Below are 17,537 nucleotides of genomic sequence, written 5' to 3'. Positions count from 1 at the left end.
CTTACACCCAACAAATACAGAATGAACATTCTTTTCGAGCACATATGAAAACTGACATTTCCATATGAACGTTTATGAAAGCTGACCACCTGTGAGGCAAAAAACCTGGCATACAGACTTAGGAATATGAAAATAAGCTTTTAATTCAATATTTAATACGTTCTATAAAACTTTGTATTGCATTTTGCTCATAATTCTACAATGTACAGGAGATTAGAAATGTTTTCACGATGCCCTCGTTAGATAGCCTAGTCCCCTCCCGCTCCCCTCAGCGTGGTGTAAAACGTTACCCCTTTTTACCGATGCTCTCGTGTGTCACCAGCGGGGAGCACGGTAACACGGTGAGATCCTAGTCCAGGATGAAAGGAGACCCTGCAGTTCCCTGAGCCCAGTGTTCTATTCTAGGCTCAACTTCATGCCACTGAGTCCCAAAATGGAATTTCAGGGACTACGTGTGTACGGCATGAGCCAACAGTGCTACTGGCAATTTTGGTCCCCAGGGATCTCCTTCCTTTTTTGTTTTTGTTCTCAAGAACTACCAAACCCCTAACCGGTTTGGCTCAGTGGATAGAGAATCAGCCTACAGACTCAAGGGTCCCAGGTTCGATTCCGGTCAAGGGCATGTACCTTGGTTGCGGGCACATCCCCAGTGGGATGTGTGCAGGATGCAGCTGATCGATGTTTCTCTCTCTATCCCTCCCCCTTCCTCTCTGTAAAAAAATCAATAAGTATATATATATTTTTAAAAGAACCACCACAGCCGAAACCGGTTTGGCTCAGTGGTAGAGCGTCGGCCTGCAGACTGAAAGGTCCCAGGTTCGATTCCGGTCAGGGGCATGTATGTTGGTTGAGGGCACATCCCCGGTAGAAGGTGTGCAAGAGGCAGCTGGTTGGTGACATTTCTAGCTCTCTGTCTCTCTCCCTTCCTCTCTGTAAAAAATCAACAAAATATATTTTTTAAAAAGGGGGGAAAAAAGAAAAGAACCACCATAAATTCCCATCACTGTGCTTCTGCACGAAGCAGGTGCTTACTAAATAACCACTGCTGTTGACGACAGTGAGTGTGTCCCACAAAGACCAGTCTGAAGACTCATACTGAAATGTATGAAGTTTCGTTTATGAGCTAAAACTACGGACTTCGTTCTTTCGGAAAGCTGCAGTGCTTCATACCGGAATACACAGAGCCAGGAAAGGCCATTTTCTTGAAAAAGGTCTATGATGAATTGCTAAATGCAAAGGGCATAGGGCAAAAGAATGAGAACCTTTCTCAACCAAAATAGGTCCCTCGTTTCTGAAGAAACGGCACTGCAGAGTCTCCAATGGAGGTCATGAGCTGTATTAAACATAAGCAATACACGTCATGGTTTGGGCGGAGGAGTTACAAATGGCCTGTGAGACATGCCAGACACGGGGAAAACTGAGGGGAATCGCTGTTTGTTGAGTGAGCTGGGTAGTCAGGACCTCCGCCTACACTCTCAGTTTCCTGACAACCCTAGGAGGTAGGTCTTGTCTCCATTTTACAGATGAGGAAACAGAATCAGAGAGGGGAAACAGCACGCTCGATATTCCCGACCAGTAAGTGGGCTAGCTGGGATGTTGCTGATGCAGCCCGGGTCTGACTCTGGAGCATCTTTAGGTTATGCCGCACGGACACTCAGAGCAAAGAAAAGGGGACCCGAATATTAGAACTGAGCGGCTCCCAGGAGAGCGATCGCCTCCTGTCTGTCTCCCACCCCCACCCCAGGGTGCCGTCAAAAGGCCCTCGTCCTGCCCACGCATGAATTGTGGGAGCCCACAGGGGCCTGAGGGGCTGGCCAAAGTGCAAACAGCTCCCACATCTTCTCAAGGCAGGGAAATGAATCATAACACAGGATCAATTAATCAAAGACAAACTAAAATAGGAAAAGCAGTTTTATAAAATAAACACAGAAAAATCCACTGACCTAGTAAAAAAAAACGTGGAGGCTCAGAAACTGAAACCCAGCCTCAAACGGATGGATGCTGGCGTGGGGGAAGGGAGAGGCCCAGCAAGGAGTCCCCGGTAAGACAGGACAGGGTCCCCTGTGACTAGGAGCCCCCCTTCCAAGCACCGCACAGCTCTCCTGCGGGGAGACGCTGCTGGGGCCATTGGGCAGCGAGGGGAGAAGCCCAGTGAAGGCGAAGTGGCCATGCCCCAATTCCCCTCTATCCTGGGAAAACAGAGCTGGGCATGCAGTGACTTCAATTCAATTCAATTCGCGATTATCAAGTGTGTCCAGACCATGCCAGGGCACCCTGCAGGAGAATTATGAGGGAGTGCATGCCAAAAGAACAGCGGGGCCCTGCACGGTGTGGCTCGGTGGTTGGAACTTCATCCTGTACACTGAAAGGTCCTGGTTCAATTCTCAGCCAGGGCACATACCTCGGTGCAGGTATGGTCCCTAGTTGGGGTGAATATGAGAGGCAGTCAATCGATGTTTCTCTCTCTCTCTGTTTCTCTCTCTCCCTCCCTCTCTCTAAATAGGAATTAAAAAAAAAAAAATCAATAAACATATCCTCCGGTGAGGATTAAACAACAACGAACAGCAGGGCCAGGAAATAGTTTGTACCTTAAACTTCATGGAGCTTGCCTCCTAGTAGGTAGGTAAGTATAAATAACCCCCAAGCAATTATTACATAAAACAAGACAGTGTCCCTCTCTCCAGGGAAAAATGATTTTATTTTTCCCAGCTGTAGGAGCAACACGTGCTTACTGTAAAAATCGAAATGTAAAAAACTCACAAAGAATAAAGTGAAACTCTTACCTACAGTTAATCGCTGCAAACATTTTGGTGAACATCTTCCCAAAAATCTCTTTCTAAAAATTCATGTGTGAAGGTGCATATACAATTTTACTTGCATGTGGCCTCGATATACATGGTTTGTTCCTGTTTTGTTCGCTCAACAATACTCTCTTCTGTGTCAATAAAAATAAAATCGCATCATTTTCAATGGCCCCATCGTATTCCACTACATGGGTGTGCTATTATGTATGTAATCCTTTTTTATTCATTAAGCAATGGAGATCATTGTTTCTATTTTTCTATTCTTCCATTCAACAAGTATTTACTGAGTATCTCCTGGTACTATGTCCTAGTGCTGTTTTAAGTACCAGGGACACTGTGATGAACGAGCGAGGCAAGCTCCCTGGCCAAATGGAAGCCTACATTCCAGGAGGGAAGAATGACATATACAGTAAACAAACAGGTCACCTGAAGGAAGGATGCCGGCCAAGAAGGAATGAAGACCTACCTTCTCAGAGAAAGTCTAGATGTCAAGAAAGCAGATGACTTTTAGATAAAGAGGTCTGGGAAGGCCCTCCCCAGAGGTGACATTTGAACAGAAACCTGAGAGGCAGGCAAAGCAGGAGATCTGAGCCTTCTAGGGAGAGGAGACAGTGACCACAAAGACCCCGAGGCATGTTAGACCCGGAGGAGAAGTTACCATACCATTCCAGTCACCCTGAGCAGGAAGAGGCCCCGCACAGTCAGGGAGCAGTGGGAGGGAGTGCCCATGTGGGCTGAGGTCGGTAGGGGCAAACAGATAACGCAGAGGGATACTGAAGTGGGAGCTAGCAAGTAGGGAGGGCCCTGTAGGCCACAGAGTTTGGATTTATTGGAAGGGAACCATGGAGTCCCTGGAGAGATCTCAGTGTGAACAGGATATGATTTGATTTACATTTTTAAATGATCACTCTGGCTACAACGTGGAGAATGGACTGCTGGGAGGCAACAAATGAACACAGAGAGACCAACCAGTTAGAATGTTCACCTGTCCAAGGGAGAGAGGATGGTAACCTGGACAGGGCTGCCAGAAAGAAGCGGCTGCTCAAGGACACCCTGTGAAGATGTTAAAAAGCAGAAAGGGGTGAGGAAGAGGAGCCACCAGGAGACTCCTAGGTCGTGGCTTCAAGAGTTGAGTAAATAAGGAAGAAAAAATGGGAAAGGAACAAGTATCAACCTACAGATATTATACAATTCATTAGATTTATACATAAGTATTCTGGTTCGGGGGGATACTTTAAAATGTTTTTTTTAATTTTTGATTTTTAATTGTTCATCGCTAGTAAATAGAAATACAATTAATTTTTTTGTGTTTGGGCTTTGTATCCTGTCATCTTGCTAAACTCAGTTATTAGCTGTAGGAGGTTGATGGGTGTGTTTTTTTTTTTTTTAAGATTCCTTGGGATTGTCTATGACAATCATGTCACCCAGGAGGAGGGCTAATGTTATTTCTCTCTTTCCAATGATGTATTCTTTTCATTTATTTTACTGGTGAGGACTTCCATTAAGCATGATGCTTGCTGTAGGCTTTTTGTAGATGCCCTACAGCAGGTTGAAGAAGTTCCCTCCTATGCTTGCTGAGAGTTTTTCATGTTTTGTTTGTTTTTTTGTTTGTTTTTAAGTATATGTTTGTCAGATGCTTTTTCCTCACCAATCGACATGACCATTTGTTTTTGTTCTGACAGTTAATATGTTAGATTACATTGACTGATTTTTCTTTTCTTAATGTTAAACCTTTCATTCCCAGGATAAGCCCCACTTGGGCAACAAATCTGGGAAGCTTTTAGCCATTATTTCACCAAATATTTCTTCTGTACGGCACTCTTTCTTTTGGGGAGTCCAATGACACAGATGGGAAACCTTCTGATATTGTCCCACAAGTCACTGAGGCTCTGTCCAACCTTTTAAATCTTTTTGCTGTTGTTGTTGTTCAGATTGGTTATTTCTATTGCTTTATTTTCAAGTTCACTGATACTTTCCTCTGTCATCTCCATTTTGTTATTGAGCTTATTCAGTTGAATTTTTAAAATTTTGGTTATTGTATTTTTTCTATCTCTATTTGGTTCTTTTTTTTCTTTTTTGGCTAACACTATACTTTTCCATTCATTTTAAAAATGTTTGCCCTTAGTTTTGGGAGCATTTTTATAACAGCTACTTTAAAGTTTTTGTTGGCTTATTCCAACATCTGTATCATTTCAGCATTGGCATCTCTTGATTGTCTTTCCCATGCAAGTTGAGATTTTCCTGGTTCTTCATATGATGATTAACTTTTGATATTTTGAATATTACGTTATGCAACTTTAGTTCTTATTTAAATCTAGTGGGGAATGTTGTTTTTTGTTTTACCAGATAATCAACCAACCAGGTTGGATTTAGGTGGCAAGTTCTGACCAGCCTTCTGTGGGTTGTGGTTTCAATACCAGTTCCATTTTCAAAACCTGTTCAGGTGCGTCTTCCGGATGCACCGCCAGCATCCACCCTGGGACTCAGGCCGGGGCCTCTTCCTAAGTTCAGGTCTCGAGGTCTTTGTCAGGTTGGTTAGAATCAAATGCCTCTTTAGAATCACATGCACAGCTCAGGGGCGAGCCTGAAAGTTCACCAACAGCTTCCTGGAGTCACTTTCCTGATATCCTCCCTCCGTTTCCTCCTGTACTTTCCAACTTATTGGGCTTCCCCTTCCCCTCTGGCAAGAAAGCTGGGATTTTTGTTACCGTATTCTGCCACCTGTTTCCAGAATTATACCCAAATCTGGGGCAGGCAGCAAGAAGGCAGAGAGAGAAAAGAGCAACCAGATTTCACGTCACCCTCGTACGGTGACAGCTCCTTTAAGTACAGAGAAAGGTTTCCCTCCGTTTTAGATGCTTGAAGGCCCCATGGCTGCCACGGGCACTTCCACACCACCGTGGGACTGCCTGGGAACCAGGGCATGAGAGAACAGAGCAAAAACAACCTTAGGCCCGGCTGGAGTGGTTCAGTGAACCAGGAGGTGAGGATTTGATCCTGGGTCAGGGCACATGCCTGGGTTGCAGGCTTGATCCCCAGTGGGAGGCATGCAGGAGGCAGCTGATCAATGATTCTCTCTCATCATTGATGTTTCTCTCTCTCTCCCTCTCCTTTCCTCTCTGAAAGCAATAAAAATACATATATTTAAAAAACAAAAAACCTCGGATTTCCCCCTCTGTTCAAGCCTTAGAGCTCCTTTCTTGCCCCACAGTCATAGCCAGAGGTCTTCTGGAATTCTCTCTGTGCCCTGGTGTCCACTGCGGGGTGTTGGGCTTTCTCGAGTCCCTGACATGCGACCCAGAAGAAAAATGAGGAACTCACTGCCAGTGTCTTTCCCCCCAATCTATCTGCTACTATTTATACTTGAGAGTCCTCAAATAGCTGCTAAATGCTTTATGTCCAGGCCTGTAGCTGCATTCAATGACAGAGACAGATTCTTATACTAGTACATGTATCTTGACCATATGCCCTGGTGTGGATATAAACATCATTCATGCAGGCAACATATCTAGGGGAGAAACTGCCAGGTCACGGGGTATATTCAAATTTAGCTGGTCTTTTCCCAAGTGGTTGTAACCAATTTATCCTCTGACCTCAGTTTCCAGTAGAAACTCAGTTTCCACTGTACCACATCATCACCAACACTGAAACATCAAGCCTTTTAAGCTTTGCCATTTTGGTATATGTGTCATAGTATCTCACTACAATTCTAATTTGCATTCCCCTACATACTGACTCGATCAAATACCTTTCCATAGGCCTATTGGCCATTGGATTTCCTCTTTTGTGAAGTGCCTATTCGTTCTTTTGCTTGTTTCTATACTGCATTGTTTCTTTATTCCTATTGATTTTTGTAGTTCTTTATCCTGGAAACAAGCCCTTGATTGGTTATTGGTGCTGTAAATATCTTTTTTCACTCTAGATTGCCTTTTCACTCTTCATGGATCTTCCAATTAACAGTTCTTTTTTTTTTTAAATATATTTTATTGATTTTGTACAGAGAGGAAGGGAGAGAGATAGAGTTAGTTACTATTTCCTATATGAATAAAACCATTATCTGCCCACTTTGTCTTAAAGTGACTTCACCTGTCTTGGCATTTTGATCGTGGACACCTCAAGCATATCAGGCATGAGACTGCAAGATGGCAAAGAAGAGCCTGGCCAGCGTGCCTCAGTGCTTGAGCATCGACCCATGAACCACGAGCTCACTGGTTCGATTCTCAGCCGGGCCCCAGGAGGGGACGTGCAGGAGGCAGCCAACTGATTATGTTTCTCTCTCATCGATGTTTCTATCTCTCTATCCCTCTCTCTTTCCCTTTCCTAAAATCAATAAAAACTTGTTTAAAAAAAAATGGCAAAGGAGAGAGTATAGGCTCCAGAGCCGGACAGACTGCTTCACCTCTTCAAGCATCAGTTTATCTATAACTAAAGATGTGTTGTCTACCTTGCAAGATGTGTGTGAAGCATTCAGCACACTGTGGGCTCTCAGGAGGTCCTCAGTGAACAGCGGCAGCTGTGACCACATTCTCTGCCACAACTGCCTGAGCCTCGTGGCTGCTTTGTGAAACACGTATCTATTGCATCCAAGGCTGAACTGCTGTTTGCAAGCAGCACCCACCACCATCTTCAACTAAACACAGGCTTAATGTGGAGATGCTTTTCTGACAAAGGAAAGTCATCCCGGGACTCCCACGGGGACACCAGGGCAGCAAGCTGAAGAACCACAGTAACCTCTCCTTCCGCTCACTGCCAGCAGCGCGGTCATGCCTGGTGACTGTGTAAAAGGGGCCAGTGTGCCAACCTGTGTGTCCTGCCCTGCAGACACAGGGAAGAGCGGGAGCATGCGGCCGGCTGAGTTTGGGCACGAGCGCAAGTAAAGAAAAGTGCACGGCAGAGTGCACCTCTGGAGGGTGTGCGTGGGGGTGTGCAGTGAAGCGTGTGTCCTCAGGAAGCTGTGACGCCCTCACCGGCCTGGCGTTCTGCTGGAAGCCTGGTGGTTAGCTACTCCAGCCTACCCAGAGCCTGGCATCTCTCTGCGCCCTCTGCTCCACTCTCCGTGACAGAAATCATACCCGTGTTTAAAACTGGACCACTCGTGCCAAAACCGGTTTGGCTCAGTGGATAGAGCGTCGGCCTGCGGACTGAAAGGTCCCAGGTTCGATTCCGGTCAAGTGCATGTGCATTGGTTGTGGGCACATCCCCAGTGGGGGGTGTGCAGGAGGCAGCTGGTCGATGCTTCTCTCTCATCGATGTTTCTAACTCTCTATCCCTCTTACTTCCTCTCCGTAAAAAATCAATAAAATGTATATTAAAAAAAAAAAAAAAACAAAAAAAAAAACGGGACCACTCTGAGTGAGGAAAGAGCCTCTCCTACAAGCTCTGCAGTGCACACTTTAAAGCCACTAGCAAAGTCTTCTGGGTGTGGTATTCCACTTTGCTTCCCAGGCCCTGTCTCCCTAGAAAGGCTCCTTGAGAGTTCCCCACAATTCTGAGGTGTTCCCCTGCCCGCCCCCAGACGCCCCCCACCTCCTGAGGCTCCCCCTCACACGTGGCCAGTGCTGAGAGCTGAAAGGGCGACAGAAGAAAGGAACTGGTACCTGAGCCTAGAGTTTGTCCAGCGGAGTCAAAGGACAGAACCACTGAATCTGCAACACAAGAGGACAAGTTCATTTCTTTCTCCTTCTCACAGTCAGAAAGCAAGCTCCCACGGCTCTGCCCGAACCCTCCCCAAGGGAGAACCAGCTGGAGCGGAATTCAGCGGCACAGACAGCCTCTGCGGTGCCCACCCGCTCACCGGGCCCCACGGCCCTGCTGGGCCCAGCCCCGAGCCTCCTGCCGCAGGGAGGAACGTCTCAGGGCAGAGAGAGGCCTCGGGTTCTTCTGAGGCATTTTCACAGTGAAAATAAAATTTCAAAAAGCAAAAGAAAACTTCCCGCCTGCATCTAATTAGACACTAACATTTCCCTGTGAATTCTCCCTTTCTTTTCCAATTGTTTATTATTTCTTTTCTCCTAAAGGCTTAAAGTGGCCCATGGGAATTTATAGCACACAATGGAATTTTAAAAACGAGGTCAAAGAAAGGAAAAACATTAAACAATCGGGAAATGTTAGTGCACAAAATGCATGCCATGAGGACCCATACAAACCCTTTAGCTAACATCAAGGAGGCCTGCGCTCCCAGACAGCCAGAGGAGAATACGAACACTTACAAGATTCAGAGCCCACAGTCAGTCAGTCATTCAACTGTTCAGGAAGTGTTTATTGGGCATCTACTATGTACAGGTACTGCACTTAGAGACACAAGCAGAAGAAGCGCGGTCTCTACCCTCATGGATCTACCTGCCATCAGTCTGGAGGGGAGAAAAAGTTACCAAACAACCCAATCACTCAACTGAAAACTAACTGTAAAAAAAGAACGAGTGCTGTGAACGTTTCTGTTTAGAAGGAGAATGGATGCTGGTTAGAAAGAAGTGACACCTGAACGAACAGCTGAGGGAGAAGGACGGGTTAAACCTACCAAGAATGGAACAGGGCGCTCCGGGCTGAGAGAATGTCCCGGGCGGGCGGAGAACCGGAGCAGATGTAACAGGGTGCTTCAGAGCAACTAACGACCCAAACATAAAAGCAAATACTCTACAGTGATCAGAAAGAAGTTTCTCTTCGGGGCATTCACAACGGGAGATGAAACATGATGTCAAAGGCTGTGTCTTTCACGGCATTCCTATAATAATAAGTCATTGTGACTCTTGAATGGCTGTTTCTCAGAACGCAAACCAACAGAAACGATGGCATAAAGCCAGTGTACAGCTCAATAAAAACAATTATAAGGGACACCAAGATCATTTAAGGCCCAGACTTAAAAGCGATCACACTCAAAGGGTTCACTCCCTACAGAAGAATGGAGTTGAATGGATACAGGACCCGTGTCTGTAGCCACACCCCACCCCAGCATTGTTCTTCAGATCTCCACTAGCAGGTCATGTTCTCTTAGTGCAAGTGGAAATACGACACGATAGTTACCATCACTGTCAATAACATCTAACCCCACTGCTAGACCATACGCCCCATGAAGACAGACGCTGTATTTGCTTTTTCACTGCTCCGTTACCAGGGTAAGATCTGGCACTCAGTAACTACCACTGAGGAACGATCCCAGAGAAATGAATGGACCATATGTCATTCAGGCAGTCTTTCACACTCGCCCTCTCCCCCGCTCACAACCAAGTGCTTATGAGGAAGTGGGTGGCAGAGAACTAGAGTAGGGGTGTCGAACTCAATCAGAGAAGGGGCCAAAATCTAAAATCCAGCCTAAATCTCGGGCCGAATGGTTTACTGAACAGTCATAAACTGACAATGTCATAAACTGACAGCGGAGTGCAGTGATGACAGCGCGGTGCGGGCCACATTGCAAGGCCTGGCGGGCTGGATTTGGCCCGAGGGCCTTGTGTTTGACACATGTGAACTAGAGGGTCTGATTTTTATACGAACCCAGAGGCAGATATCCTGTATTGCTAGTTAAAGGCAGGTCCATATGCTTTGAAACCCACATCTTTTTACAAAACTGTAGAAGCACAATGAGGACACTTAGCGGAACATATGAGTGACCATTATATGGATACAATCAACATCTAACGCTTACAAATTCTACTTCTTTTTTTTTTTTTTTTAATGTATTTTATTGATTTTTTACAGAGAGGAAGGGAGAGAGATAGAGAGCTAGAAACGTCAATGAGAGAGAAACATCGACCAGCTGCCTCTTGCAACATACATGCCCCTGACCGGAATCGAACCTGGGACCTTTCAGTCCGCAGACCGACGCTCTACCACTGAGCCAAACCTGTTTCGGCCCAAATTCTACTTCTTTATCAGTGTTTCTCACATCTGTCTCCTCTTAATGCTATTGCTGTTTCAGAGAAGAAGCCCTTGACTCTCCCCGCACCATCGCTCTGAGTTTTATTGAGGTATAATTTACACATTCTAACATTCACTCATTTTAAGGGTATAATTCAATGATTTTTAGAAAATTTCCAGATCTGTGCAATCACCACCACATGAAGCCCGGGAACATTTCCTTCCCTCTAAAGAGCTCCCTGGGCCCATTTACAGTCACGCCCTGCCCGCCCCCCACCCCCTCCCGCTTCAAGCAACCACTCATTTTCTTCCGATCTCAGTAGATTGTTTCTAGACATCTGCCTATTTTTCCTGGGACTGTTCTGATAGCCTCCTAACCACTCACCTACCTTCAGCTTAGCCCACTTCCATCAGCCTTTGTACTGATGCATGACTTTTCGAAAAGGTATCCCTGACTGTGCCTTTGCTTTTTATTAAAATGCTTCGGTGGTTCCCCATAGCCTATGCCCATGGTCGGCAAACTGCGGCTCGCGAGTCACATGCGGCTCTTTTGGCCCCTTGAGTGTGGCTCTTCCACAAAATACCACGGCCTGGGCGAGTCAATTTTGAAGAAGTGGGATTAGAAGAAGTTTAAGTTTAAAAGATTTGGCTCTCAAAAGAAATTTCAATCGTCGTACTGTTGGTATTTGGCTCTGTTGACTAATGAGTTTGCAGACCGCTGTCCTATACAGAAAGTCCAAGCTCTAACATTCAAGTTCTTCCCACCTTGCCTCATTTCCTGTCTCTAATATATCTAATGTTCTAGATATGCCAAACAACTTCCGTTTCCCCCCGAGATATGTATCTCATATTTTCTATGTGGGACATAATGTTCTGTTTGCATGGAAAACAACACCCCACCACCCACATTTCCAATATGACCCAACTCAATCATCCCTCATCTTGAAGCCTCCTCTGACCAATTCTGCACATTCTCTTCGTTAGGCCCTCACTGAGCTGCTATTGTGGCATTATTATATTGTGCTATAATCCTTGTTTACTTCTTTTTCTCTCATTAAACTGCAAGTTCCGCCGAAACCGGTTTGGCTCCATGGATAGAGCGTCGACTTGGGGACTGAAGGGTCCCGGGTTCGACCCTTCAGTCCCCAAGTCGACGTTCTATCCATGGAGCCAAACCGGGTTCGATTCCGGTCAAGGGCATGTACCTTGGTTGCGGGCATATCCCCAGGAGGGGGTGTGCAGGAGGCAGCTGATCGATGACGCTCTTTCATTGATGTTTCTAGCTTTCTATCTCTCTCCCTTCCTCTCTATACAAAATCAATAAAATATATTAAATAAATAAATAAATAAATAAATAAATAATAAACTGCACGTTCCCCGCGGACAAGCACTGTCTGTTCATTTTGAGGCTCTGATGCCTCGATCAGTGACTAACGCACAGAAAGTAGTCAGTATGTCTACTAAACAAAGGACTAAACTAGTAAATGCCCTTGCTTTCTTTCAAAGGTGCTATCATTTCACAGGTTGGGGGAAATCCATGATGCATATAAATTCTCATTCTAGTCCACCTTGAACTGGCCTTCAGAGGTTCGAGCCTGGCCTCATCCTAGGAAGGAACAGCATTCCCACAAATCAGTGCGGGAGCGGGGGGGTGGGGGGGTGGGGGACGGGAGAGGTGGGGAGACAAGAAAAGTGCCCAAGGAACTTTCTAGGTGAGAGATCACACTCACCAGAAGATTAGGAAAGGCTTTCTGCGGAGCTCACTGCCCAGATTAACAACAAAAACAGCATCTCAAATTTTTATTGCACGTGACAAGTATTTTTCCAATGGTACTTTATCCACTTTGTACTCACAAGCAGTCATGAAACGTCTTAAACTTTTCCATCTAATCGTAAAGAAAAAAGGCTGAGAGTTAACTAAAAGACTAAGACTTAACTAAGAGAGAAAAAAGACAATGTTATCAAACGTTAAGAATTATAGGTGGTGTTTGTTCTCTGTACTCTTGGAAGTTTTCTACAGTGAACATGCATTACTTATATCACCGGGGGGGGGGGGGGGGGGGAGTTAAAAAAAAGCACTCTGATCCAGCTCTAGGTTTTTAACCTCTGACTCACTGGCGCCACCCAGAAGGACGGGAGGTTCTCGACCACTTTCACTGGCAGCTCTCCTCCTTAGTGACTGAGGTGTCCCTGTTTTATGCCCCTTACTAGTAATTCTACCTCAGCTACACCAATTCCTAAACAGACCGAGCTTTTCAAAAATCCTTCCCTCCTTCCCACAAATATTATCAGGTACCTATTATGTGCCAGACATGCCTCGTTTTATTGTGCTATTTATTGATTTGAGAGAGAGAGACAGAGATAGAGAGAGGAGAGAGGAGGGAGGGAGAGGGAGAGGGAGAGGGAGAGGGAGAGGGAGAGGGAGAGGGAGAGGGAGAGGGAGAGGGAGAGGGAGAGGGAGAGGGAGAGGGAGAGGGAGAGGGAGAGGGAGAGGGAGAGGGAGAGGGAGAGGGAGAGGGAGAGGGAGAGGGAGAGGGAGAGGGAGAGGGAGAGGGAGATCAATGTGAGAGAGAAACACTGGTCAGTTGTTTCCCATACACTCTCAACTGGGGATGGAACCCATAACCTAGACATGCACCCTGACCTGGAATCGAACCCACCACCGTCTGGTGTACAGGAAGATGCTCTGATTAACTGAGCTGCCCAGCAAGGGCTATTGTGTTTTGTTTTTGCTTTTTTTTGTTTTTACAAATTGGAGGCAAGTCCCTCCACCAGCAGAAAAGATTACAGCCTGCTTTATTGTGATGTTGCTTCATTACAGCGGTTTGGAACCGAACCTGCCATATCTTCGAGGTATGCTGTAATAGAGATAGGGAGCCAAGTACGAGGCCGTGTTTGCCTTCCAGCCAAGGAAGACAGACAAGTTAATATCCACTTAAAGTGTGACATGGGAATGCAAACACCAAACAGATGACAGGCTTCCTGGAAGGAAAGTCAGAGTTTCCAGCGGCAGAAGATGCAAATAAGAGAGCGGAAATTTCTGAAGCGAGTTAGTGACATAGCCATGCTTTGTGTACGTTTTGGTGTCACTTTGAGCATTAAAGCCACAGACTTGAGAATCGTTTGGCCAGTTATTATTTGTGTTTATTCTAAAGGATGTACGATCACTTTAGGTATAAACCACTTTGACAACAAAAGAGAAAATTCAGTATTCAACAAGTTGAGAAGTTTGTTTTGCAGGAATAATCAAACTTCTCAGGCTGACGCAGATGTTTTTACTCAAGCAGCCCAGGCTCCAGCCGTTCCTGGCTCAGGGGCCTGAGGTGGCCATGTGGTGTGCTATCCAGGTGACCGAGCAGAGTTCCAGACCAGAGTCCACCGGAGGACTGCCGCACACGGCTTTGTCCAACGAGGAAACCTAGCATTTTATTACGGTCAGATGTTTCCTGTGTCTGGTTTCTGGGGCGGATAAAAGAAATATAAAGAAAATATAAAGAAAGGGGCTCAGTCTTTCCAGTCACTGGAGAGGCTTGCAAAGCTCCAATTATGCAGTGAACAAGCTACATTTTCAGATCCCACCAGTCATGGGGTACATTCAACACAGATATTCCGCTAGCTACCATGTGTATGTCTTCGAGATGCAAGAATTTAAAAAAAGTCCCCTCAAGTAGCCAACAAGTAAAATAAAAATACATACAAAGCTAAGCATTCTATAGTTAACAACACTGTACTGTACACTTGAAATCTGTTAAGAGAGCAGATCTTAAATGTCCTTGCCACATGTATGAGCGCGCGCGCGCACACACACACACACACACACACACAAAGGTAACGATGTAAGGTGATGTCTGTGCTAGCCTGTGTTTAGTTGAAGATGGTGGTGGGTGCTGCTTGCAAACATCAGCTCAGCCTTGGATGCAATAGTTACGTGTTTCACAAAGCAGCCACGAGGCTCAGGCAGTTGTGGCAGAGAATGTGGTCACAGCTGCCGCTATTCACTAAGGACCTCTTGTGAGCCCACAGTGTGCTGAATGCTTCACACACATCTTGCAAGGTAGACAACACATCTTTAGTTATAAACTAATGCTTATTGTGGTAATGTAATCATTTTATTATATATTGGTATATTAAAGCATCACATTGTACACCTTAAACTTACACAATGTTATTTGTCAATTATATCACAATAAAGCTAGAGAGAAAAGCTAAGTATAATATATAGGGATGGAAGTAATGAAGGAGATATTTCCCTGTTTTAATTTAACATATTTATTAAGCAACTACTGTACTTCATACTAGATTTAGGGATACAATCATAAACAAGAACAAAAATGCTCCTACTACTCTCAAGAAATTTATAATCTGGTCAGGGAGGTTAAGAAAACAAATAAACAGCATGACTGGTGTAGCTCAGTGGTTGAGTATCAAGCCAGAAACCAAGAGGACACCGGTTCAGTTCTGGTCAGGGCATTTGCCCAGGTTGAGGGCTTGATCCCCTGTCAGGGGCCTGCAGGAAGCAGCTGATCGATGTGTCTCTTTCATCAATGTTTCTATCTCTCTATCCCTCTCCCCTCCTCTATCTCTAAAATATCAATAAAAGAAAAAGAAACACAAGTAAACATATAAATGAATAAAGTAATTTCTGACAGTGATAAGTTTGAATACTATTCAACAATGTAATAGTGGCTGAGGGTGGACGTGCAGGCAATGCTAGACAGGGTGTTTCGGTAAGGATTCTCTGAGGAGGTGACACACAGGCTGAGACCTGAAGACAGGAGCCAGCCAGGAAAAGATCGGGGGTAAAAGAATCCTATGCAGAAGGAAGAGTAAGCGGTGGCACATTAAGGAACAGAGAGAGGCCAGTGTGGCTGGACCACAGAGTGTGGGAAACACAAGAAGGGTGGGAAGTCAGATCAGAGAGGCAAACAGGAACCAGAGCCACGGGGGGCCTGGCGGAGGAGGCCATAGAAGGATGTCTGCATTGTATCTCAAGGGCAGTGGAAAGCTTCTGCTTAAATCCAGGGGCGTAACATAATCTGATTTATATTTTTCATTATAAACTTCGATTGCCGTGTGGGACCTAAATTGACTATCCTGGCAACACAGTTTGTTAGTAGCCACCTGATTTTACTTTCTCCGTTACTTAGATCCTGAGAGAAACTAACCGCTCATCTAAGCCCCTCAATTTCTTCCCGAACTCCAATCCCAAACAAACAAAACCTGAGTAATGAGATTCCTGAAGGTACACAGAGAGAGAGAAAAAAGAGAGGGCAGAAAAAAATTAAAAAGCATGAATGTATGGGAATGTGGTATAAAGAACAAAATCAGTGAAGCAATAAAAAAGAAAGAGGAAGCCAGGGGTGGTGAGAATGGGTTACAAAAAGATATATCCAAATGCGGCAAAGAGATGGAAGAAGCTGATGGGTGAAATGAGATGCCAGATTTATTCATCAGAAACGCATTTGTAACTTTAGTGGGAACAATTTTCTACAAAGGTCAGACTTTGGGGATGCAGCTATGAATGAATTCAGTGGAAGCTGCTGATACAGTAGACTTTTTTCAAGAAGTTTTTCCTTAGGTTTATCTTACCAAACATACATGGAGTTCTTACTAAGCTCAAGAGACTGTATGACAAGATGAAGCATGGTTCCTCGAATGAATTTATGAACTATTAAGAGGATAGCCGAAACCGGTTTGGCTCAGTGGATAGAGCATCGGCCTGCGGACTGAAAGGTCCCCAGTTCGATTTTGGTCAAGGGCATGTACCTTGGTTGTGGGCACATCCCCATTGGGGGTGTGCAGGAGGCAGCTGGTCGATGCTTCTCTCTCATCGATGTTTCTAACTCTCTATCCCTCTCTCTTCCTCTCTGTAAAAAATCAATAAAATATATTTTTTTAAAAAGGCGGGTAACACAGAGACAGATGTAATGGCATCACAAGCCTTTAAAATTGCGATAGGAGTTCAGATGCAAGAGAAAGAATTTTCTCTGGGAGAACCTGGGGAGACGAGGAGGAGAGAGCATGTGAGCCGTATGGGATGACCTGATAGGACAGGCTGTGCTGGGAGGGTGGGACCATCTAAGGAAAAGCACTGGAGCATGAAAGTGAGGGTTGTGTGGTTTCAGGAAGGTAAAACCATACCTAAGCAATATGTCACCACTTTCAGAAGGTAAAAACGCATCTGACTAAAAGGGAACTAGTCAATGCAATCTGTTTACACTTTCAAAAAAGGCTGTGACACATCAAAGACTATTTTTAAAAAGTGAGTCACCGTTACCTTGAGAAAGAAACTGCTCTGTCATCCAGGAGACAAAAGGCACTTGGCTGAGGATCAGGAGCATGACCCCCAGGGACAGCAGTGCCCACAGGGAGACCGAGAAGCTGGCAGTAGCTGCCATCCTGCTAGCCACTGCCCTCTAGGAGGTGGGGCAATGCAGGAAGGTGGCAATGCCTACAAACACGTGTGTGTGTGTGTGTGTGTGTGTGCCGGGACCGGTTTGGCTCAGTGGATAGAGCGTCGGCCTGCGGACTGAAAGGTCCCGGGTTCGATTCCGGTCAAGGGCATGTACCTTGGTTGCAGGCACATCCCCAGTGGGGGATGTGCAAGAGGCAGCTGGTCGATGTTTCTCTCTCATCGACATTTCTAACTCTCTGTCCCTCTCAATTCCTCTCTGTGTAAAATCAATAAAATATATTTTAAAACAACTACAACAACAACAACAACAACAAAAAACAACAACAACACACCTGTGTGTGCAGCAGAAGCAGCTGGGATAAAAATGGAAGGAGGCATATGCTGACCCTGAAAGCAGGATGACAGGATGAGCATGGGAACTTTCGGGAGCATGGGGAAGTTTTAGTACTGATGCCCTAGAAATAAGA

General features: G+C 45.4%; 1 protein-coding gene across 2 annotated transcripts in view; it reads right to left on the bottom strand.

The window, feature by feature from the left end:
* The window catches only part of ST3GAL3 (ST3 beta-galactoside alpha-2,3-sialyltransferase 3), a 168,541-nt gene that overhangs the window by 103,740 nt on the left and 47,264 nt on the right, over positions 1-17,537 (bottom strand). Inside the window, exon 3 of one of the 2 annotated variants that reach the window (XM_084874662.1) lies at positions 8,402-8,449. The exons of the other annotated variant lie outside the window; for it this stretch is intronic. Within the exon in view, the coding sequence (XP_084730788.1) occupies positions 8,402-8,449 (48 nt within the window). The remainder of the gene's footprint in view (positions 1-8,401; positions 8,450-17,537) is intronic. 2 annotated transcript variants of the gene reach the window in all.

The sequence above is a fragment of the Pipistrellus hanaki genome (assembly GCF_964339955.1).
Source record: "Pipistrellus hanaki genome assembly, chromosome: 2".
NCBI lineage: Eukaryota > Metazoa > Chordata > Mammalia > Chiroptera > Vespertilionidae > Pipistrellus > Pipistrellus hanaki.
Note: the sequence above shows the minus strand (reverse complement) of the source record. Positions and strands in the feature narration are given on the sequence as shown.